Below are 24,851 nucleotides of genomic sequence, written 5' to 3'. Positions count from 1 at the left end.
CTTTCCTGTCAGTAAGGCTCAATAGAATTTTCCTCTCCCTGCTGAGTCATCAGCCCTGACTCAGGCAGTTCACAACTATTATACAGCAATGCAACATATAGGTTATGCCTTCAAATAAGCCTTCCTACATAAATAATTAATCCGTATAGATGAGTGGATTGATACTGAGGAGAGGTTTTCTTAATCAAAAAAGGCCTTCATTCAAGAACTATTTATTATACTTTTTTTGGTCATATTTTGTGAAAGTAATTTTGACCATGAAGAGCAAGATAACATTTACTTTTATTTCAATTATTTCCTGATACCAATAGACCTGTACTAGTACAGCTAGTTCTCATAAATACCCCTACATTATATTTTTCACTCAGGTTTTCAATATGTGGGTTTGTAGAGGCAGACTCCATCTAGAGCATGAGTATTGCAAGAGAAATGTTTTTTAAAATAGTTTGTTCTTGGTCAAAAAGTCAGAATCCCATGCCACAGTGTCAGTGATTGGGTGGATGATACATGGGTTCAGATTCACCCCCCATAGAGGTTTAGGAAGTTAAAAAGCCACTTTAAGTGAAGAGTATAATGTTTTCCTTACAGTCTCGTAAAGAAACAAGTTCATAAGAGCATTCAGGAAATGCCTTTCCTCTATTGATTAGATAAGAATTCTGCTTAGCTGCCCTCCTAAATTTTATGTTTCAGCTATATCTCTAGAGCTACACAGGGTGTGCCTTGTGCTCCTCTGTGCACAACAGTTAGGGATTTGTGACCTTCTGTGCCTGGGATCCTGGAAGCAGATTTGGAAAGGGGCTGACATGACTCCAGAGACTAATGGGAGCTTTCTAAGCATTCCTGAAATTTCTTGCATAAAAAAGCTTTATATGAATTTTTTTCAAGAAATGGCACTTTAGACATTACAGTACCCAAATAATTTTCCACAGTACCTGGTCTTTCTTTCACTGTCACTAGAGTAGTTTGTTTCTGGGAGATTGTTTGGAGCCCTTGGAGGATTTTCACATGCTTTCTCAATTATCCTAAAATAAAAAAGAAACCACATGACAAGAAAATAAATACTTTTTAGAAATCTTTTTCAGCTACACAGTGTTAATTTACACTTGCAGTCATGAATTCAGGAGCTTGGACTAGAAAAAGCAGATGAAAGAATTCACTTTATTTTGGTTAAATTGTTGCTGGTGCAAAATAATGCAGTCACTGACCTATAATTTTTAGTCCTCCTGTTTATGCTGATATATTCATATATATTCATAGTGGAAACTTCATCTAACTTTAATTGAGCTCTAGTTTCCTCAAAGTGCCCACTGGGGTTTTCAGCTTTGCAATAATGTCTCAGTTGTTAATAGCATTCCACATTTTCTTGTCAGTATTCCATAATTTTGTATTCTTAGGCTTACTGTATTTTAGTAAGTATTAAGTATTTTACTTCCAAATTTTCTGGATATACTACAGTTTTGTTTTTATAAGAAGTTGCCAACTAAACAGTTACGTAGACGCATTTCAAGAAACAGGAGGATGATTCAAGCAAGAGAAACCTCTTCCTCCAGTTTTTCCTGCCACAAAACACGACAGGAAAACAAACAAAAATAGACCTTGTCATATAAATTATGGGATTTCGGGAATAAGTGCTAATAATGTTTTTGATGATTTTACAAAGCAGCTCAGACAAAAGCTGCTCTTGTTTGGTTCTGCCAAAGGTTATATTCCGGAACAACGTGATCATTATTTTCCTCAACTCTGAATGTGTGGGCTGCAACTTGATTATTTCAGTGAGCTTGACAAGGACCCTCACTCAGTGCTTGTTGTGCTTTATATGCAGAGTGGTGCTGCAAGAAGCAGCACGTTCTTTGTGCCTGATTCATGATGGGGCAAGCCCCTGTCAGAACTGAAAGAGGAACTCATTCACTGGAGACGCTCAGTATATCCTTCCTTGGTCAGACTGTCAAGTGGAACTGGTGAGATAAAAATATTTTTTATTTAAAAATAGCAAAACTGCCTATATATACAGATAACTACATTCTTCCTCGTCATGTGGGTATATAACTAAATGGAAGACTCAAAAAAGACAACATCAGAATGATACCTAAAGCATACTACTAACCTCACTTTCATTGACCTAAATGGATCCTAGCTTTCGTAAATAATGAAATCTAGTAGCAGTAAAGCTTTTATACTAGGAATACATTTCACTATATTTGTTCAAGATGCCAGCAGCTGAATTCACAGAACATTTAGATAAGCACAAAAATACTTAGGAGGATTTTGTCACTAGTCATTTTCATTCTCCATGAGAAATTATAGGTTTGAGTCATTTCTTATCAAAATACATGCAGTTTTATGGTTATATTTGGTTAATCAGGCACATTTTAGAAATAATACAGATATCTTACACAGGGAAATTCTGTTTGCTTGTATTAGGAATTAATATTTTCTGGCTCTACTAAACAGCTACAAATCTTGCTATTTGATCATTAAACTTTAGAGCGAACTATGAATTGATTCTCACCACTTTTTACTTTGGTCACCGGCAGACTTTACTTCAGTATGATCCCCAAGGTCCTCATCTCTGAAAGTGAAAAAGGCTTCAGAATTAATAGAAGTATTTTATTTAATCTAAACATATTAAATGGACTAAATTATGTTGAAGAATAAAAAAAAAACTGTATGCATTTCCCAGGTAAACTTTCTGACTACAATGACTAAGTTATCTGTTCAGGCTTCAATATTTTTCAGTTTCTTTCCAATGTGGCACTGCAGAAGAATTAAAAATTACTCAAAAATATCAAATTCATTATAGTATTGTAGGATAATTCAGGCTGAAATTCAGGGACGTCAGGACCTCTCTGGTCCAACCTTCTGCTCAAAGCAGAGGTAGCACTGAGGCCAGACCAGGCTGCTCAAGTATTTGAGCAGTTGGGTCTTGAAAATATTCAAGGAGAGAACCTTGAACCTTGAACCTCTCCAAGCAAGTTGCTCCACTGCTGGACAGCCATCCATACAGCCAGGCAGAATGTCTTGTGTTCCAATTTATGTCTCACATCATGGTGCCATGCTTCAGGTGAAGGTCCTGCCTACATCTTCCAAACTGACTGTGGCTCTGTCATTTTAGTTTGATAGCAGACTTTCATTCAGTTCAGACATCAGTACCATGAGCTATGGAAATGGCTGCCAAAGTATGTCCCTTGCTTTGTTACCATATCCAGCCCAAATCTCTCTTCCAACTGCTGTTATCTAGGGTTGTGTACAATCTCGAGGTCTATGTGGTCACATTTATGCCTCATCAATCATTAATTGTGAAAAAGCTGATTTAATATAATAAATTTAATGTATTGACATGTCAGGTATATAAAATACAGTTGTACATTAATATTGTATATTAAATGCTCCATAATAAAAAATATCACCCATTGACACATTGTGTAAGTTTGAAAAAAGGTCACTGTCATCCTCATTTGAAAACAAATAAAAATCTAATTATTTTTACTGAATATAACCTATTAATACCAATATCCAATCAACCATAAATATTTTATAAGTATATAAGGTGCAGATTATGACAGGCTTGCCTCTTATTTTTCTGATCAGCAGTATGTTTTTCAGTCAAATCAGAAAGGTCTTTTCCTCTGAAAAAAAAAAAATAGCACTGTTAAGATATTCCCCCTGTCTAGGAAGGGATTAAATGTCATAAAAGAAATAAATATATTTATGCACACATTTAAAAGAAAAAAAGTAAATTTTAAGTTAATTTTATGCTCAAAATTTGCGAAAAATTATATTCTTGAAGAAAATATGTTTGTAATTTTCCCCTAGCAAGGTGAAGTTCTGCACTGTTTGTTTATTTATAAAAATTATTATCTAGTACATCCAAGAAAATAAAATGTTTTTTAAAATTGTATTAATACCTTAGTTTAAGATTGTTTTTTGCCAGTGAAGTCAGTGAAGAAGAAACATGAACTTTCAAAGAATTTAGAATTAATTTACAGATTCAAAGCAGCTTAATCCATGTTTGCATCATTTATTTGCAAAAACGAAATTTAATTTAAACTAAGAAACTTCAGCTTCTGAGAATAACACCTAAATATATGGCCAAATTTCCAAAATTTTGCTTCTGGAATGACAAGAAATTACCTGTGTGTGCCATCGTGGTTAACAATTAAAGCACTGATCATGTCTGTATTTATTGAAAATGTTAGTATCTGAATACTTACATATTTTACACATAAGGAAACATTTTCTTTGATTTCATAAATAGGCTAGATTTTCTTCTATTTCCTTTACTATTTTAAAATGGTTCAATGAATTAGAGAATGGAATGACTTATGAAAAATACTGTAAGAAAAACCCCATGGTTCTCTTTGGGTAGAAGTAGTGAGCAAAACAAAAGGCCAGATTAGCTCTGTGAAACTCCTAATTTGGTCTCTTCAATCCATGATAGGCTTAAAACTTTGGATGCTCCTAAAATTCAGTAGTGTCTCAAAGCCTTGGACTCTATCCTAATAAATTCTCTGTGAATTAACTTTAAAAAAAAAAGATACCGAACTTAGAGATTAGTGCTAAATGTATATCTGTATATATGCATATGTGTGCATATATGTAAGATTGTCTACTGTAAAATAAATGATCACATGTTGGCAACATTTATCTGCTGTTACTGTTTAGAATATGGTTCTTGAAAGTTATCTATAGAGTATCAGTGCTTAGTGTGAAAAATAATACACAGCTCTCACTAGCACCCACCAGTTCCTCCCTTTCTCTGTGCTGAAGGGCTGCTTGCAGACCTCCAGAATCTTGGCTTGAAACTGATTGCACTGACACACTGTTCAAAAAAGAAAGTTCAAGCTGTTCCCTATGGATCACTTCCCTTGCCGATTGAAATGCTTTGTTACACCTTGCCAGGCAACACTTACCATCCATGAGTTCTACAATAGTTTGTTTGCTGCCCCTTCTCTAACCATATAAAAATATTTTGGTGATAGTTTAATTGTGGAAGCATATAAGGCATGTATGGAAGCTTGCCATAGGTAGTACTTGTTCAACTGACAGTGCAGATGCCAGTGAATTAATCTGTATTTTTACATTCATCTTTCTGTATAAGGAATGCTATTTATTAATCTATAAACTTTTGACAGGTTAGCAATATTACCTTTCCTGATATTCTCATAGTTGCAAACTACTCACTGCCTTAGAACTTACTCCTTGTCGCTTGTGAAAGAAGTTCGATTTGCTTTGCTGAGGTTATTGAGGTCTTGGTTCCTTTAGAGACAAAACAAAACCCAGATCAAATCACAATTAGTATATCCAGCTGTCAATTAGTCAAATTAAATACTCATTTTAAAGAATGTTATAATTGACACATTCCTTATGAAGGAAAAAAATTAACTGATGACCATCATTTTAGTAATTCAAAGGTATTCATAGAAACAGCAATATGCCCACCATATGCACATTAAGTACATACTCTTCCTGGAATAAAAAGGCCAAATTATGTTTTGGAAACAAAAAGTTATACCTAGTATTTTGTCAAAAGGGATAATTCCTGCTGAACATGCATTGTGGACAACTTCAAAGAGTGTTTGACCTCTAACATGCTATGATACAGCAAAATATCTTTACCAAGTAGTACAGTCAACCAAGTACTCCTGATACGTGTGTGAATCATATCTTACCTAAAAGTGATTATGGACTAAGTCTTTCTCTCTACATTAAAAAAAAAAAAAAAGTCCTTTTGTCTGTTTGGTAGGCTATCTAGACCAGCTCCTTCCAAATACTCTCTCACTTCTGACAATAAATGTCATATTCAAACAGAGGGGTGCAGAGATCTGGTTACAGCCACTGATTCTTGCACTTCCACACAGGGATAGAATGTCATTTATCATTACTATCTGATGTAAGGAGAAAAAAAATCTTCCTTGAATTACATCTTGTTGGTTAATTCATTTCTCTTTTTCAACATACTAATATTAACATATGTTAATGTAATGCAACTCTTAAAAATAGAAATATAAATTACAGTATTTTATACTTTTTGAATGAAACTTTTAGAAGTATCATAGCAAAACATGGAGTATTGCTTTGAGTACCTCTATTTCCTTCAAAGTATTGTACTGGTGTTAACATTTCTATGAAATACTTTGTTTCTGTGAAAATGTATTTTCAAAATGCAAACTCCTCTACTTGAAAATTTTCCAGCAGCTTTACCTAAAAAGCTACCATCTAGTAATATTAGCTCACTAAAAAAATGATAATTTTACTCCTTAAAAGAAAGCAATGGGGAAAGAATGATGCCTTTGATGATATGACCCCCTATAGGACCTGTTATATAACCTGGCAGTCAACAATGTTCCATACGTTTCTTTACTGACTTTTCATTCTGACCAGTTCTGTCATGAAACAACATCTCCATGGAAGATAAAGGTAGCCTTTTCAGGTTTCTTCTTGGTCATATTTGTCAGATTTGGGGCTCCCTTTTATAAGATTATCAAGATCTCCATTTGTTTAGGAATTAAACAGTTAAGTGCAAGGAGAGTTGACTGCCATTTAGCTAGAATTCCATACCAGTCATTAATAAATTATATTCTTGTGAAAATTATTTTTATATTATCACAGACTTAACACTTTTCAGAGTATTCCTTCAGAAATTGAAGCCTTGCAGTTATCCAAAAATATCCTTTCTTTGGTGAACTGTATGGCAAACTGCTTCCTTCACTATGTGAAGGTAGCAACATTGAAATTATAGTAAATGTAAATAAGAGCTCAGGTAGCAACTTACATTTTTGCAACTTTTGTTTAAAAAAACAAACAAACCTAACTGTGCATATGTCTGGCTTGAGTAAATATGTATTATTATTATTGTCTCTTGCATCCTCCATTTCTTTCTGTTCTTAGAGGTATTTTAAATTCAAGTCTTCTCTGAAGTCTACTGAAGGTTTGAAATTGCAGCAATCTCAATTATGATCTTTATGTGCTGTGAAACCTGCACATGTATGTCAGCCTCTGTTGTATATTCACCCAAAACATAAGAAGCAGATTTGGGGCTCCTGTTCATTCTGCCTGCAATCACAGGATTATCTGCAGTTTACTCAGCACAGTTATCTGTAGCCTTTCTGCTGACTTCTGCTGCCTTTCCCAGCGTGGAGCAATGGAGAAGCTGTGACAGTAGCAAAGTTTGCCCTGCAGGCCACTGTGTCTGTACCCTTCTGTGTCTGATTGTCAAAGGCATGTAAGCATTTGCAGAACCAAATCCCAATGTGCCTCCAATGAGATTTAGCTAAGTAATACAGATGTTTGAAGTTTTTACTCATGGTGTAGATATAAAATATTCTATTCACTTCTTTATGATTTTCAATTTAATATTTTAATAATTCCTGTGGGTTCTTCTTTCAGAATTAGATACCTTAATTAAAGAAACCTTCCTACAAAAATATTCCAATACAATATAGATAAAATATGCTTCAAGAACAAGGCCCAAATACTAGAACTTTCTATGTTAATCTGTGAAGAAATGTTAAAATATCTCAGTATTATTGTATCAAATACTACATAATTGAATTAATAATGCTATAGAAATGTATTTTAGAACACCAGGAAGTTCTATCACCTATATATTTGTTCTTGTAGGTAGCAGCTTTCTGCCAAAAGGGGAGGAAGAAACTCCTTTTAGATGAGCAGGAAAGATTCTGGCTCTAGGACATGTTCTTCTTAAGTTTTCACATGTATTTTAACACTCTTCCCACATAACTTCAGATTTATTTACCTTAAATTGCTCTGTTCATTTTGCACAGAGGTTTCAAAAAAAGAATGAGGAGCTGTCTAAAATAGTGCAAACTTGTCCTACTACCTGTTTGGAAATAATGGGGGAAATAAATTTCCAATAATTTAAGACTCATTCCTTCAGAAATGCATGTACTGGCCCACATTAATCCTTGGTGCAACTCGAAGGATAGATGAGTTAGTTCCCTTCTGTAATCTTTAAATCATGACTTTGCAGCCGACAGCATTTTGTTACTTCCTCACATTATTTTGTTCTTGTCAGTGCTTTGGGTATCCCAGTGCACTGAGTGGCTTGCAAGGAAGATGTTAGCTTGCTATCTAGGCAAGGCTACATGTGCACTCTTCGTCATCTACAGCCTGATTCATAGAACACCAACCCTGAAGTGTCCTAATAAGTGAACAGAAACAGTTGCTGCTGCAGATTGCAGCACAAAAATACAAGCAGACTGACTTGTTCACCTGAACTTGTTATGGTTCCCATGAAAGAGAAGTTCTGTAAAAGAGAACCTTAGAAGATATTAATTTATTGTACACTTCTCGAACTTTCAGCCCTATGAAACATCTTGACATGACTGAAGCAAGTAACCAGGACTGACATCCTGCAAGTTCTTTGCCTTGAGGTGGCTGGCTTAGTGCAAAGCAGAGGTCATAGGATACAGAACTGCAAGCTACTGTATCAAGCATAGTTCAGGTTATTAGCAACTAAAGTTAAAGAGCTGCTATTTATAAAAGGACAAAATGTAAGGTAGGACAAGCTGTAGGATATGGGGCATAACTTGGAATTTATCTGATTGTGCTCTGGGCATACTTCTGCTGACTTTTTTAATCTCTCTTTGTTAGCAAAGCTGCATTAACTTTAGCATTAGCACACAGCACTTTCAACCAGTGTTGATATTAGAACATAATCCAGCCTCACATCCAAAATTAGAGTAGATCTGCCTTACAGAACCTAAACAGAATTTCAGGTTAGATTTCATTAGAGAGTTGTTATTGTGTTAAAAATCAGCAATATAACTGACATCCTTTTTAATACTTCTAAAAGAGATGACAAGTATTAAAGTAAAAAAAGACTAACCTATATTCATACATTTAAAAAGCTCCTTGAATATCAGAATATCAGATGCAGTGAAAGGCTCCTGTGGAGAAGGATTTTCAGTTGCAAATAGAATTTTCATTTGAAAATATAAACTATTTTGGTCTCCAAGACTGGCTGAATTGAATTAATACTTCTTACATTTGTCAACAACTTTTTAAAACTTAGATGATCATGATGATGGAAAATAGCAGCATGAAACTTCTATACAAAGCAGTTTAGACAAACTAGGGGAAGTATCTTTCAAATACGGTAGGTGGCCTGTAATAGACGCTGACATTTTTCATAGGTCATTCCAAAGGATGCCACCTCCAAGTACAGTATTTTCTGAGACAGCCATTAAATCCCTGTGAACATTCTGCCTAGGGTGAATATTTTTGAAATGGATGAGAATGAGGTAGGTCAGACAGCCTGCCAAGAGGAGAATTTATAGTTCGCTCACAAATTCAATAGGATGAAATATTTTAATAAACACTCAGGACATGGCTGGAAGTTTTTAGGGGCAGCTGACTCAGAGTAACTAATATGCATTTTTGTAATTTATATAAAAATATTTGGAATGGCAGTGCAGAAGATTTTGCATTGTATATTGTACAAAAGGATCTCAAGTACTGAAGAAACCAAATTAATTTATTATAAAATAGAAACATTAGGATTTTGATTAAGACCTAGGTATGCTTGTCATGATTGCTAAAGTATGGAAGACAATTCTTTTGATTGATTTACTTTTCTCTTTGTAAGTGTCCACCTCCTTAAAAAAAACAAAAACAAGCAAGCCTCTTCTGCCTTTAACAACGTCTTTCAAGAAAAATGCACAAAATAGCACTGTAAATCCAAAGATAGCCCCACCCTGAAGGATAGAAAAACTCATGTGCAGCTGGGTTGCTGTGGGCCTCATGCTATAGACTTGTTAGCCTTAAATTTGCTGCGGCTCTCTGCTACATTGCCTCTAGCTGCTTGTGTAAAATAGGATTAGAAATCTGACAACTAATGAAGACAGTCCAGAAGAATAAAATACTAGCAAAGAACGTAAGTAAAGTAGGTTTAAAAACCTGTCAAGGCAGGCTGCATGCAAAATGTACAGCTCAGTTTAACCAGGGACTCTCGCCATATCTTGGATTCCCATGCCTCTCAGATACAAACAGAAAAGGAAATTATATAAGGCTCGTGTGACAAGCTCTACAGAAATCAGCTAAATTTCAAAAGCTTAATATCTCTGGTTCTATATCAATTTCAGTAAATGTTCCTTCTTTATTGAATAATTGTGGTTTGCATAACCTGATTCTATTAATGTTAGCTATCTTCATGCCTTCCTTGATTTCATGTACGGAAGATGTATGAACATTTTCAGTAAGCAATCTTTGAAAGTAGAAAAATTAATGTAATATGTAATCACAAAGTGAGGGTTTTTTTTCCTTTTATGCTCTGTATCAAAAAGTTAGAGAAATTGAATTGTCTACATTTTGCTTTGCTTTTCAGCCTGCATTTGATTTCTAACTCAGTTCACTTGAGATAGAGATCTAATACTTTTCAGTTCTGCTCTGTGATCTTTGCTTGTGAATCTCACTTATTTCAGATAGTAGTTCTGAAATTCTGGTGTAACTGGTGACAAGTCAGATCACCATCAAAAAGAAAAACACACATTAATCCTATCCACATATTCAAGCACATCTCCTAGTTCTTTCTGATTTCTTGTTTTTTATTTTTTAATCTTGAAAACATGCAGATAAAGTTTCAAGCAGGAAACTTGAATCACACCTACAAAAAAGCTCCAGTGATGTTATTCTTTAGTGAAAGCAATGAAATCTTCCTAATAGTTGTATTTGAAAATTCTGACGGTAATGAAGAAAGCATCAATGCAAATAGACTGTCCTTAATGCTGAGGTGAAATTGAAGTTGAGCCTAGACATTTGAGAGTAAAAAACAAAATTTTAAACAGACCCCAGCTAAGCTCTTGAACCTCAAGCATCAGGAAGCAAAATATGAGCCCAGGACTCTCTTTTTATTCAGTGAATATCTACCTAAGCTGTAAAAGTCCTGAGCCTCTATCTAGTTCCAAGTGTTCCCTAATTCTTGAAAGTATTCTTGCCTTGTTTTCTAGAATTTTATCATCTATCTTTGCTGATGCACTAACAGTTGACACAATACCCAAGCACCAATATTGTGTTATTTTATGGACTAGAAAACGGAAGGACCATGCATATTTCAGACTTGTTGGAATGCCTTTAATGACTAGGGCACTTGATATCAAATTCCGGCATAGTCAGTGAGGTTTTGAATTTAGCCACTCTGTCATCATCAACATAATCATGAGCAATCCAGGGGCAGCTTTATTAAAGGAATCATGCACAGTATTTTTAATACATCTGTATCTGTTTTCCGATTAAAAGCCCTGAGCAGAATTACAAAAACTATTGAGATGACTCCCTATTTCTAATACCTGATATAATAAGGTATAAATAATATTTTTAAATGTGCTACCAAACAAATTGCATCTGATGTCTCTTTTTCAGTCATCTCTCCCTGCTGACCTACAAAGCATTCTGAAAAACAGCTTCTTCTTCTGACATGATAGAATATGAAAAGACCACACTAAGAAAGTCTGGCTGAAACCATAAGGACATTTTTGATTTAATCATGTCAGCAAAGGAGAAGACAAAAACAACCAATTTCCAAGTGGGCCTTCAACTCTGGAATAAAACAGTTGGTCTAGAGTATATTAAAGAAGTCAGCCATCTTACTGGGTAAAGTTTAGCATCATGGGCCCAGCTTAATTTTGACCTTCTGTTGTAGCTGCTTTACTGTCCCTGTATCAGCTTTTGTCAAGTATGACTGAGGATGAATAAAAGAACTTTTTGAGAGAAGATGGGCATTTATCCTGGAGCAGAGTGCATTTCCTTCCACATTGCAATGCTCACTAATCAGTGCCAGGAGGCCTTGCTCAGACCTTTCGTCAATAACAGCTGAGAGTTAGGGGACAGAAGAGGACTGCAGCCGACTGTGAAAACCAATTTATAACGTGACAAAACAAGTGCAATGCTTAGCCCAGAGGATTTGGAGTTAAATACAGAGGAAGAAGCTGTTGATCAGAATGTTTTATAGGAGGTAGTCTGGAAAAGATCACTGGCAAAAGACAACTTATTCAGTTTTTCTGGAAGGATATGTGTGACCCTGGGAACACTGTATTAAAATTTCAGTTAGGAATAAGGGCCTTGGATCTCTTAACAGAAGCTGTGCAACAGTGAATCATTTGTATCAACATGCAGAAAAGCTGCAAACCAGCCTTACAGTGAATGCCAAATCTATCAGAATTGAGAGACAAGAATGAGCCTGTCACTTGGAAAGGCCTTCTGCTGAAATGCAAAAAAATTATTAAAAATTAAACTTTACTGTATTGATTTGTACTATCAAAAACAATTTAGAAAGTGTAAAGCAACTTGATTTTAGCATAAAAAAACAATTGTCATCATAGCAAAAGCAAGCTAGTGAATTATGGGTGTACGTATGTGAGTTCTGTTTCAGAATCCTTGCTTCCAACAACTTTTGAGAGACACAGGTGTCCTCCAGAACATTTTAGAGCTCTCTAGAGGGTCTAGCTAAAAAGCCAAAGCAAATAAAGGACATCCCAAGGGAAAAGTCATATAGGAATTACTTATGTTAGAGCCACACCTTTAAATTCTGGCCATCTAAACTTTAGTCCCACCTAAGATAATTCCTTTGAATATTTCTCATGGCTCTTTAGAATTGCATATCTTACAGACTCATAGAATGGTTTGGGCTGGGCCTAAAAGACCATCCACTTCCAACCCCCATGCCATAGGCAGGGACACCTTTCACTAGCCCAGGTTGCTCAGAGCTCCATCCAACCTGGCCTTGAACACTTCCAGGGATGGCAGTCTAATGAGAACACATAATTAGCCAATGTCTTAAAATGCATCTATGTGTTCTTTCAATTTTGTGCTTTATGGAGCTCTAGAACAAGAAAAGTTTTGTCAATAAATGTTTGCTTAGGAGACCTGACATCATGGTTTTAATTCCATTGGCTTGGAAAATCCGAAGTCAATAACTTTTTGCTATTTTTTTTTAATAGAACCCCCATATTTTGTAATTTTTTCCACTTTTAAAAGTTTCCAGGTGTTGATAGACACAGCAATATGAGTCCTTACTGCAAGAGTTAGTTTAAGCACAGGTAATTAATGTGTTGTTCTTTCACAGTCTATTACAATGAGAACTGGTAACACATCTTGGGTAAAATAGGAATATCATTAAAAAGATTTAAAAGGAGCATAGCACACACAGGTTTATAGCATTGCCTGAATTTTCTACTACCTGAGTGGAGAAATAATAGTGAGTCACCCTGTACACTAGGGGAAAAATTTTACAGGAGCAAGAATATAGGATTCTCTCTATTATGCCAGAAAAATTTATTCTAGTCCCTTGTTTCTGTTCCCTAGAAATTGCCTTTCTCACCCACATACTTACAAACGTACAGCTGAAATATTTTCTTCAAGACAACTTCTCTAGCTGGCATACCAAAAAGACATCTTTATGTAAGGGTTTCTGCAATATGCCCTTTGCCGCTACAGACTAACAGTCTTTCCCTGGAAGTGGACAATCTCACTACAGATGCTTTAAGAGCTGAGTGAGATCTCTCTCTAATCTCTTGTATAGCCCCTGGTACTATCACCTCAAAGCTTTTCCTCAGGTGTGCTCCATATGAATTAATTCTGACATATCTATGAAAAATAAAAGATAAATTCATTAGTTCTACAGTTTATAAACTTATGGAAATACAGCTTTTTTATTATTCTGCATTCTTTGGTGGTATTAACTTTAAAAATACCCTGGTAAAAGTGGATTGCTGTGCCAAATACCATTACTTTCTGTAACGATGTGTAGTTCAATACATGTGAACCCCATTATAAAAGCCTTTCTATAGAAACACAGATTTTTTTGTATCCAAACTGTAATCATTAACGAAAGACTGACTGAAGCTGTGTTAAACACCCGCAGAATGCTTGAAGTGGTTAAATGTGGTTTTCTACAGAACTGTTCTTTAAAAAAATGCCAGTTTTAAACACCTGCATTTAATAGTTACTACAATTACAGAAAGGAAAAAGACAGACTGAGAATATTGCATCTTCACTGATGTGGAAAAAAGCACAAAAAGGACTTGATAAGCCACGAATAAAAGGCCCATTAAGGAAGTCATAAAAATATCTCTGTATGTATCCAGTGTAGTGCTCATCTCCTGCTGCATTTGTGAGATACCAAGAGACCTGATTTGACCTGTTATGCTCTGAAGGCACAATTTTTAGGCAGTAATCTTCATTTCTTCTGTGTCCTAGCCTACTTAGGCTGTCTAGGGTATCTATAGATGCCCTAGCTAATCGTGAGATACCTATTCCATTCTCCTAATCATATTCAACAGGTGAAGGTCCATATGTCCATGCCTTCAGATATGCACTTTTAAGAGGGATGCCACATCAAACTGTTGTCTTTTAAAACAATGCAATAATTGTTTTGGCTTTTTGGTTTTTGTTTTTTTTTTACAATTTTAGCCAGAAGAGAGCATGTGACATCCTTTTCAGGTAAATCCCTTCTGAAAGATTTTCCTTGTATCACTAACAGTTCGTTAGAAAGCCAGTTGCCATTTTCCACTTTATTAATTTCACTTACTGAAATTAATTCCTTATTCCTTTAACATCCCTATCAGAATCCTGAATGACAAACAATTAATCAAGTCTGGCTTTAAAAGCATGACCTGAAAATCTTTCTATTCCAAGTCAAAATATGGGTAACTAAAAGATGTAAATTAAAATAGTTTTCTAATACAAATTGGCATTACTATATATACTATTCATGTAACTGTTTACTTACCCTGTGTGACACAACCATTTTTGCCAAAAATGTGGTATTTATGTGACATCTTTAAAGGAAGGCAACTTTTGCTGGCAGCTGATTAATACATTTTTTGGCTAGTGAAAATGTAACAAAAATCTGTAATTTTGTGAAGCTAACTCATCAGCAGCAGATGGATGACATCTGAAGCACTAGCCACATGTAAAGGAATTATAGCAGCAGTAGAGAGGGCTGAATTTTGCCCACTCAGATTACAGACTACTTACAGTTTATATACTGACACAAATAGCAGTGCAGTGTTGCCATAGAAACTTGTAGACCAGTAAAATATTCCTCCAGCTCTTCACCAATGAAGGAACAGGAATACAGAGCTTGGTATGGTAATGAGAGCAACCAGGGGATGATGAATGTGAACTGATTGAGGGTGAGGATTAAGTCAGACCTTAACAAGCCCTTAGCAGTGAAGAATGGCTGTGACTTCCCTGGTTAATACTAGCCGTATTTAATTCTCTAAGATCTGCCACATTTGTTGACAGGAAAATGTTTCACTGAAACATTGCTTTTTTTTTTTTTCTCCTTTTCCTAGGGATTACACTGTCAGACATCTTTTGGATGCTTTCTTAGTCATTTTGTACTGGTTTTACATTTTAGGACTTTGGGGGAGGGGAACAGGATTCAAAATAGTATAGACTGTAGCTTCAGATCTCACAAAGCTGAACTTTATGAATCAAATTAAGTAAAATGAGCTAATTAAAATTAATTTTAATGTCTGCACCATTTAATATTTCCTCATAAAAACTGCAAATGAGCTATTGTAATTCTCAGTGCATAACTAGAAATCTCATTCTAATTAAATTCATTTCATAATTGCATATTCAGGCATTTTACTCTAGTCAAGGTCACAGAGTAACATTTTTGCATGTTTATAGAATCACAGAATGTCCTTGGGTTGGAAGGAGTTAGAAGGGACCTTAAAAATCATCCAGTTCCTATCCCCTTCCCTTGGGCAGTGTATCTTCCACTAGAATAGGTTGCTTAGACCCCCATCCAACCTGGCCTTCCAGGGATGGGGAAGTTATTGCTGATTTCTTTGAAAAATAAAACATCTCTATCAGTGCCGAACATTACAATTTGCTAAACTTTTCGTTAAAAGATGTAAAAAAAAAAAGAAAAAAAAGTCTGTGTCTTTTCCACCAACAATTTTTATGCTATTCTGCACACTTTCAAAGATTAGTTGATATGCCATATAACTCATCCCTCACAAGTCCATCCGTTGAAACATGCTAATTTTGTCACCCTAAAGGGTATATGTTGGGTTTTCACTATTCGAAATGTTATCATCACAGTGCACAAGTTGGGATGTTTTTATATACATAGTAAAGTGTAGTTACTACCTCTCCCATAATGTCTGAAGAGCAAAGAAAATATACTGTATAATCCATACTACCCCGATTATTCTGTTTCCAAACATTTGCAGCAACTTAAAAAACATATGCTGACTTTTAGGATGCAGGCCGGACAGACTGAAAGATTAAAAAATGAAACAGCTGAGATAACCTAGCAAGTCAATCAGAGGGAACTCAGAGCTTGGATTTCTAGGCCAATGGTTAGGACTGGATAAATGCTGCATTAATCACACAGTATGTTCAAACAAGTTATCAAATACAGAAATAAAGGAAAGTGAGTACTTAATATCCCCATAATCAATGCTTATGAGAACATTTTTTATGTTATACTGTTTATGTTACCTTGCTGTAGCCTGATTGTCCACATCAGTCTTTGATTTCTGAGGAGTAGCCTGTTCTGATGAAAGGACAGCCCTGCAACAGGAATGGTGAAAATACAGTTAAGGCACAAGAAGATATTTGAAAACATACTGTATTAAATTGTTTATCACTGTAGATATTATATTTCTTTCAGGTGTAACTACAATGAGTTTGCATTGTCTTTGAGAATTTTTTTGTGTTTTTTTCTTTTAAAAAAATATATAGTATGTGTATAAAGAATTATACAGATATAAAATAAGAAATGCAATGCTTTAGTTTGCTAGATTACCACATCCACTGAGCCTTTTGAAAAACTAATATCCCTAGAGTAGCTATTTTGCTAGTATGGATATAGTAATAAAGTGGAGTTTCTTTACTGTTCAAAAATTATTTTAGTAGTAAAAAAAATTGAAACACCTTTTCTCCTACCTAATATATCTTACTTAGTAAAGACAAAACTTTTAACTAGCAAAGTACTGATTTTTTAAAAGCTAAATATATAAATATTTACACTTTCCTACTTTTCTTTATTTATGTGACCAATCAAATGGTCACTGCAGGATACTAAAATTATGAGTAATTATAAGAAGAGGAGAAGATGGCAGAGTTAATGAGGGTTACCTACTTCTTGAGAGAATTTTTCTATTAATACGGCAACTAAACCATAACAAGTTGTGTAGCTATCTTAATTATAATTCATGAAATTGCAGGCTGATTAAGTAATCTTTTCTTAATTTAGACCATGTGCAATATACATTTAATTAATGATGTTCATTTATTTTCTAAAATTAGAGCAACCTTTGCAGACACTCAAGTTTAGAGTACTTTGCATCAATTCATCTTAATACCTTTGTCGTGGTTTAGGGTCTCTGATAACAAACTGTGCATCTTCCCTCCCCCTTCACTCTTGAAACCAGTCTTAAAGTTGCAGAATTTAATATCCAACGTAAACAGAACAGATGACTGGGGATACAAGCATCATAAAGTCATCCCAGGACAGCCTTCTATTACAAGCCTTTGCATGTGCAGAGCTGCTTGATTTAACTTTCTTTTTCTTCACGTTGCTTACATGGTCTTTAACAGTTTCTTTTTCTTTGCATAGCTCACACTCTCTCTTTCACTGACTTTAGAGCAGCAGTTGCATATAAAAGAGTATTTGCATTAGCAACATAAATGGCTGTGGAACTAAAACTGCAAAACAGGTTTTAATGTTTTATGCAGTTTAATATTTTTTTAATTTCAGTAAATATCCAATGCAATGTTCTAAGCTGCATGCAAATAATTGCATTTCTTCAGGCAAGGAAGTCTTCTTCATGCACTTCTGCAACATCTACTATAGAGGAGCCCTCCCAGGTAAATTATACAGTGTTTGTATTATAAATAAATGTAAAATAATAATCGAGGTTTATGCAAAGGAGCATGTTACATTTCTAAATCTACTAAGAAGCAAAGTAAGACATACGTTGTTGAAGCGTCTGAATTTCCTGAAGTGGTTCTAGAGAAAGAAAAGGGTGAACATTTCAGAAACCAAGTAGCAAAATCCTAGTATTGAAGCACTTTGCAAGATTTAGATCAATCAACAGCAATTACTTTTACTTTCCCTTCCTTCCAAGATAATTTTTTTTAATGTAGACTATATGTTTAACTCAAGTAGTATAATACTAAATTCAAACCATATTCTTTATGTCACTAAGACAATCATTCTTCAATTAACATTCTCCAGTTAATCACTTTGATTAACAGTGTTTTGATTTCAGCACACAATCCACAACCTTAAAACTCAAATACAGTGAGCTGCTTATAGTCTTAGCTTCAACTGCAATTTCTTTCAAGTGTTCTGTAAAGTGTGTTCAATCAGCTGGAACTGAGGCAAAGAACTCTGAAAGTTTATAAATCATGTTTAACTATAAAAGGCTGGAATTAGATCTCAGAATTTCAAAAATATGTAAATAACCCTGACCAAGAAAACCCACATATCCACGATTGCTGGACTCCCTTCCTGAGGATAGCAGAGCAGTCAGCCATTCTCAAATGTGAAGAATAGACAACTGACATAGCTCTTTGCTCAGTCTTTAAGACTGATAGTGACCTTTAGAAACTGTGCTTATTAGCATCTATGCATGGCACTTTATTTCCTGAAACTCACAGGCAAGTAAAAGGTTTTCCTTTGATAACTATTTTTAGTTACTGTAATATTCACAATTTGAAATAGCTTTCACATCTTCACTTTAAAGCACTTTTAAAAGCTAAACCAAGTAATCATTAAATGCTCATCACTTTTTTACCAGCTGTTTGTGATGGCAGCATTGTTAGAGGATCCAGGAAGGGTCATGAAAGCTTCAGAAAGAATATGCCTGTTTTCAGTCTTCTCTGAACTGCGAGACTGGAGGAGTGACTGGATAATTAGTGCTGAGAAGAATACAGGAATTCCAGCTTGCTATTGAAAGCTGGATGGAATTCCATATAGAGTATTAGCCTATGCTTTCAAAATTATCATGATCTTAGCAAGATACTGAAATGAAGCCAGATATATTCTTCTCAGTTGGCACATTGAGAACATCTAGTAAGGACTGACTTAAAATTAACTTCAGCATCTATGAGCCATCTTTCTGCTGGGTGGAGAGTGACTTTGAATCTTGGCCAAACAGATAGAGGGTAGTAAACAGAGTAAGATTAAAAACAATTGCTAAACTTGGTTTTAAATCTTCCAGTGCCAGACATTCCATAAACTCCCTGGGCAAAAGTCTACCAAGGCTTATATCTAACATCCCAGTGTATCCATTCATTTCTGTTTCATTTAATTTTCCTCATTGTTGCACATAAGACTACTGTTGGAAGTTTCCCAGATTAAAACTAGAGAAGCAGAAGGCCATGCTGCAGCAAATAGTGAACATAAGCAAAGAATACTCTGAAGGTTTATTTATTAATATTTTAAACCATCCATATTCTGCTTTTCTGTAAGAGCACAAGAAACCTTCCCTGTTCTCTTTCTATTCTTCCAGGAAACAACCACAACTTCAGAAAAAAAACCATCAAACATTCATCTGCAAGTAACTTTTATCTGATTGTTTGTTCTTGGATACTTTTCTGACAGGGGACTTAGTAGATTTTGAAGTTTTGTTCACACTGATACCCAAAAGGACCAAGGGTGAGCCCCTGACTGTGAATACAAATGGCACCAACAGATTCCTGCCCTTATGGCCAGTCTCTCTACAGCACTTTTGCTGCAGGAGAATTAAATGGAATTGTCCAAAGTGAAACCATGAAGAAAGAATTGCAAGCATGATAGAAAAATTTTGGGAGCACTCACATAACCTCAGTTGCTGGTACTTAATATACTCAGGACCCAGTCAATGCTGGCCATCAGGCTGCCAAGAGCCCAAACAAGAACTTAGGCATGGGATGCTTTCTCTATGCATGGCATCTTCTGCATCAAACTCAGTCCATCAAAGAACTGCCCTGCTTTCTTGCTCCCAAAATTAGCTGTAGCCAAGAGTTAGGAAATAACCAACGATCGCTGATACACACCGTTTGCTTTCCACTGTTTCTGTTGGAGTCTTACTGCTCGAAACTGGGGGAGGCATCCAAGATTGCCTGCAAATTTTAATAAATTATTTTTTCAGTATTAGTTTAGTGCTCTGGGCCTGAACAGAGTACTGTGAATGTTAGAATGGAAGTGATGTAAAAATATCTGGAACTTTTCTTAAATTATCAGTATTTTCAAAGACTGCATGTTGATACTTTTTAGACCATATTTACAGAAAACTGAATAGAATAGGGAATAATACAGTAATTTTATGTATTGTGAAAAATGTATTCTGTGACTCTAGTTGGTCTTTTCTGCAATCTGAGTGGTACAAATAAGTGGAAAGGACAACCAGATAAAATGCACAAAAGAGTGTCAAATATCAACACAAGAAACACAATCGGGCTATTATAGGTCACATGAGCAGCACAAGCACTTTCAGTTCCTTTTTTGGTTTTGTTTTGTTTGTTTTTTTACCCCTCGAAACTATCAATCCAACAATTGTTTGTGAGGTAAAAACAATTACACCAGAAGCAGTACAATTCATTTATGGCCTTCCAAATCTTCTAAGAGCCTGAAGAGAACTACTGGACTGAAAATGCCATAAACTTCCACCAAACAGGTCTGTTAATATAAATACAATGACATTTTCATTTCTACATTCATTCTTCTATTGATCACATTTTTATGCATTAAAGATGAAAATCACAAATGAACAGAATTTGCAGCTGGAAAGGATGCAGAAAACTATGGCAATCACCAGCAGTACATTTTAAATTAAAAATGTATTTATTTCTACACCCTGTTTTTATTCTTGCCTAAATAATGGTATCTGAAATTCAGGTTTTTAAAGGTAGCTGTGTATCATTCAGAAAACTGTGTGATTCATATTCACTGCAACAGCACAGGGTCAAGTTTGGCATCAGAGATTTCACAATTACAGTGAGCTATATTGCTTTAAAACTGGACACTGAAAATGAGTACACCAGCTGAGTTAGGGGCTGCAGCCAAGAGTTAGCACCTATAGCCATGTCCACCAGGCTCACAAAACTGGCTTTACAGAGACTGAACTTGTAAATCCCATGGAAAAAGACAGAGGATGTAAAAGTTTAATTCTTGAAGCTTGCTGAGAAGTTTGAGTGTGCTGGAGGTGGAAGTTGTTAATTTTTTAATGTACTTATGGTATATTACTGAGACTTATCACAGTGCTATATACCCTCTGGCAACCAAGCAGTGGTGGCAATGAATACCTCTTTTTCTTGATTGGAGAAATGACTGGAGTGTTTGTTGATGCTGCGTTAGGAGTCCAAGATTGTCTGTTTAGGAAATATACTTTAGTGAGTAAATCTTCAGAAAAAGTATAATTTTAAATTATTTTAAAAATAGATAAGAAATCTTATTTCTGCTATCAGAGTGATACAAATGTGCATGGCAAATGCTATAACTATGTCTATATACCTCAAAGGACACAAGATGAGGGAGACGTTAAGGAGTTCTGATGTTTAGACAATTGCATTTTTACTTGATATCCAAAGTAATTTCTGACTTCTTCAAGTCTTGACTTCTCTACCTACACTTTAATCTCCAAACACTATAATAATAATAATATATTTCATTTTCTTACTTTAAATTTTGTTTCTTGTTCAATTAGAATCCTTTATGTTATGATATGTTTGTAAAACTAACCTATATAAAATCCAAGCCAGTGACTTCTCGTAAAATTTATCAAAAAGTTACTGTCTTCTGCAATTCTTAATGATAGTAATTGTCAATTCATAATAACAGTAATTGAAGAATAGCACTTTATGAATCATTTTGCTCTCTGACAGGAAAAAAATATATACAATTTAAGTCTCTCTTAAGTCCCACTTCAGAATTAATTGTTGGTCTGTTAAAAAACCCTCTCCAAAAAAACCCTATAAAATCCAATTTATATGATGCTTCATGTGTCATCATCACCATGATCTACAACATAATGGTGCAAAATTATAACTTGAAAGAGTGACCTCAGTTGAACTTGATATGCCACAGATACTGATTTGCTCTTCAGGGTAATATCTCAACTCTCCATAAGATGACTTTTAATTGCAACTCTCTTCTGTGTAATTTATTACTGACAGAATTCTACTGCCATTGTCACTGCATTTGTCCCTTTGCCTTTAAGAGTATGGTGGCTGAGCTCTTCTGACTTTCCTAAATGAAAATTTCAATCAGGTAATTGGTGTAAGTTTTTTAGAAAATAATTTTTCAGTGTTGTGGAATTATATGACATGTATACAGTGGCCACCTCTGAATCATAGAAACTTTTAAAATAACATATCAACAATGTTGTGCTAACTTATTTTAAATTAAAATTGTTTTAATCAAAAGACTGGCCTTCTGCCAAAATAAAAGGTTTCCATTGGAAAAATCAGCTAGCTTATCAAAAACTATTTTTTATGTTTTGGTATTCAAGTTTTCCACTGGCAGTGTACAATGACATTTTCCACTGAAAGCATTAAATAGAATTTTTTCATTATCCTTCCTCAGAATTATGTATTGTGTTTGGTAGATTTTATGCAGAGAAATCTAGAGCTCTAGAATGTACCTACATTTCCCAAAATACTCTTATTCTTTCTCTTTTTTTGTATTTTAAATACTATAATTATTAAATAATCATTATGCTCAGTAAATGTGTAATGTGAGCTGGTTTCCCTTTTAAACTGTGTGGAAAAATAGACTTCTTTAAGAAAAATTGTTCTTATTTTAATGATTTTTTTTTTCTCCTCACCAACTCTAAAGAGTCTTTTAAGAGCAATTTAGATATAGATGCTACGTTCCAGAGGTCAGGTGATCAAATGAAGCCTACACCAGACCATATGCCATGCAAATAATTTCTCTGTATAATCTTAGTATGTACATGAATTCTAAAGTTATGGTAATATATAACACTTAGATTATAATTATATATACAAATTATAATACATAATACTTAGATGATAAGGTTTCTGAAATTCATACCTGTTGTTTTGCTTATGGTTCAGAGTTGGGGATTTATTTATTTTATCAGGATCACTTCCAGCTGGAATTCTGATCAGAAACACAGGAATTATTTATAATACACACTCTATTTTTTAAAAAATCAATTTTCAATAGAATTAAAATATGGAGTATCATTTTGACCTGTGTACTGATATCCCACTATCATAAATATTCCAGTATCACAAAAGGTAGAGAATAGAAGCTGAAATTATATAAATTCAGTGCATTATTATCTGAAGGCTCTAAGTAGCTCACTGAAAAGGAGTTTTCCAAGATTATGTTCAAACAATAATGCTGTATTAAATCTGACTGTTGCTAAAAATTTATTACAACTCATATGAATTAGGTCAAAATACCAGAAAGAAAGCAATGTTCAGTCAAGTAGTAAACACAGAACTATGGCATTTTTCTCTGCCTCACCATTCCTAGAGAGATGCAAAAGTTTTGTTTATTTACAGATTTAAATAGATCAATGTGATGTGAAAATAATCTAGTGCAAAATCCCTGGCAAAGCATGGTATCGACTCACAGGAATAACTTCTATCAAAGATATATTCTTTATGCTTGAACTGATTTCATTAAGCCATGAAATTTACATGAAGAAATAACCCCATGATTTTTCAAGCACTTTATGGATTCTACACTTGCTGCCTAAACCCTTCGACATTTTCACAGAAAATACCATGTAGCCATCATAGCTGAAGCAGATTAGGTTCTTATTTTATTCCAGTTTACTTCCCGTATATGAAATATGCTTAGTAAGAACTGGGGGACTCTGAAAAGCTTAAATATAAAGTGATGTACATTGAAATAGAGGACGAATACTAAGTTGAGAGGGCTATCTTAAATATTTGATTAAATCAGCTGGAACACATCTTGAGTTACACTTATATATAAATTTTTAAAATTTTAATTATTTATTCTCATCTATAAACTGAAGCTATAGATGCAAAATAATTAATCTTAGAACTATAATCTGATGTTATGTATAAAATATTTTGTATCCTGCCTTCAAGCAGCACAGAATACTGTTGCTGGGAAGGTCACTAGAGGTCTCACTAAGCCTGCTGCAAGTGCTGCGAATGCAAACCCCAGCGCTCCCTCTCATTCCCCACTAGGCAGCGAATCAGCATTTCTTTCACATTTCATTGCGTGTTTTCAAAATTCACGCACAATGCTTTACATAGTTTTGTATTCTCTCATTTTAAAGCCTAAAAGGTTAGATCTGGCATCCTACTCCATTGCTGCCCAATGTAGCAGAAGCATAAAAAAAAAAAATGAAAGAAAGGTAAGCATGATGTTAACTTCTCCTTGTATAACTTTCAAGCTTCTGATAATGTCTCAAAGAGTATCCTCTGCTCTCACTCACAACGCTGTCTCCAACAGACACCCCGGATCAATGGTCCATTTACACATGTAATGCTTATCTGAACCAAGTTAAATTTCTGGCCTCCACAGTATCCTGTGGTAGTGACTCCTACAATTAATATATGTATAAAAGAAAAATAAATGTTATTTTCCTTTTCTTTTCTTTTCTTTTCTTTTCTTTTCTTTGCTTTGCTTTGCTTTGCTTTGCTTTGCTCTGTTTCATTTATTTTTAATTAATTACCCAAACATTTATAGGGCATCTCCTCATTCTTAGGGTGAAACAAACAGAAATTTTTTTTATGACTCAGTTTCCTTATATTATTCTTTTCCAAGCTGAGGACTTTTTGTCTTTTCAGACATTTTTCATATGAGAGCTATTCCATCCTTTCTCACCTTCCTCTTTAATTTTTTTTTTCTGGTTCTATTGTCATTTCTTCACATC

At 34.7% G+C, this 24,851-nt stretch overlaps 1 protein-coding gene and 1 long non-coding RNA gene across 8 annotated transcripts in view; one reads left to right on the top strand and one right to left on the bottom strand.

Annotated features, from left to right (window-relative positions):
* Positions 1–24,851, bottom strand: part of SCEL (sciellin) — a 67,230-nt gene that overhangs the window by 8,815 nt on the left and 33,564 nt on the right. For 5 of the 6 annotated variants that reach the window (XM_088159795.1, XM_088159798.1, XM_088159799.1 and 2 more), the window contains 9 exons: positions 23,021–23,089; positions 21,271–21,336; positions 20,023–20,088; positions 17,957–17,989; positions 16,477–16,548; positions 5,197–5,256; positions 3,570–3,626; positions 2,510–2,569; positions 933–1,022 (listed from right to left, as the gene is read on the bottom strand). In XM_088159795.1, the coding sequence (XP_088015921.1) occupies positions 933–1,022; positions 2,510–2,569; positions 3,570–3,626; positions 5,197–5,256; positions 16,477–16,548; positions 17,957–17,989; positions 20,023–20,088; positions 21,271–21,336; positions 23,021–23,089 (573 nt within the window). The remainder of the gene's footprint in view (positions 1–932; positions 1,023–2,509; positions 2,570–3,569; positions 3,627–5,196; positions 5,257–16,476; positions 16,549–17,956; positions 17,990–20,022; positions 20,089–21,270; positions 21,337–23,020; positions 23,090–24,851) is intronic. The other variant, XM_088159800.1, reaches the window with a different exon arrangement.
* The window catches only part of LOC148224842 (uncharacterized), a 50,441-nt gene continuing 45,116 nt past the window's right edge, over positions 19,527–24,851 (top strand). For both annotated transcript variants that reach the window (XR_015801542.1, XR_015801541.1), the window contains exon 1: positions 19,527–20,642. This is a non-coding gene — a long non-coding RNA (uncharacterized LOC148224842). The remainder of the gene's footprint in view (positions 20,643–24,851) is intronic.

The sequence above is a fragment of the Sturnus vulgaris genome, chromosome 2, assembly GCF_052056855.1.
Source record: "Sturnus vulgaris isolate bStuVul1 chromosome 2, bStuVul1.hap1, whole genome shotgun sequence".
In the NCBI taxonomy this organism is placed as follows: domain Eukaryota; kingdom Metazoa; phylum Chordata; class Aves; order Passeriformes; family Sturnidae; genus Sturnus; species Sturnus vulgaris.
This window is presented reverse-complemented; position numbering and strand designations above follow the sequence as displayed.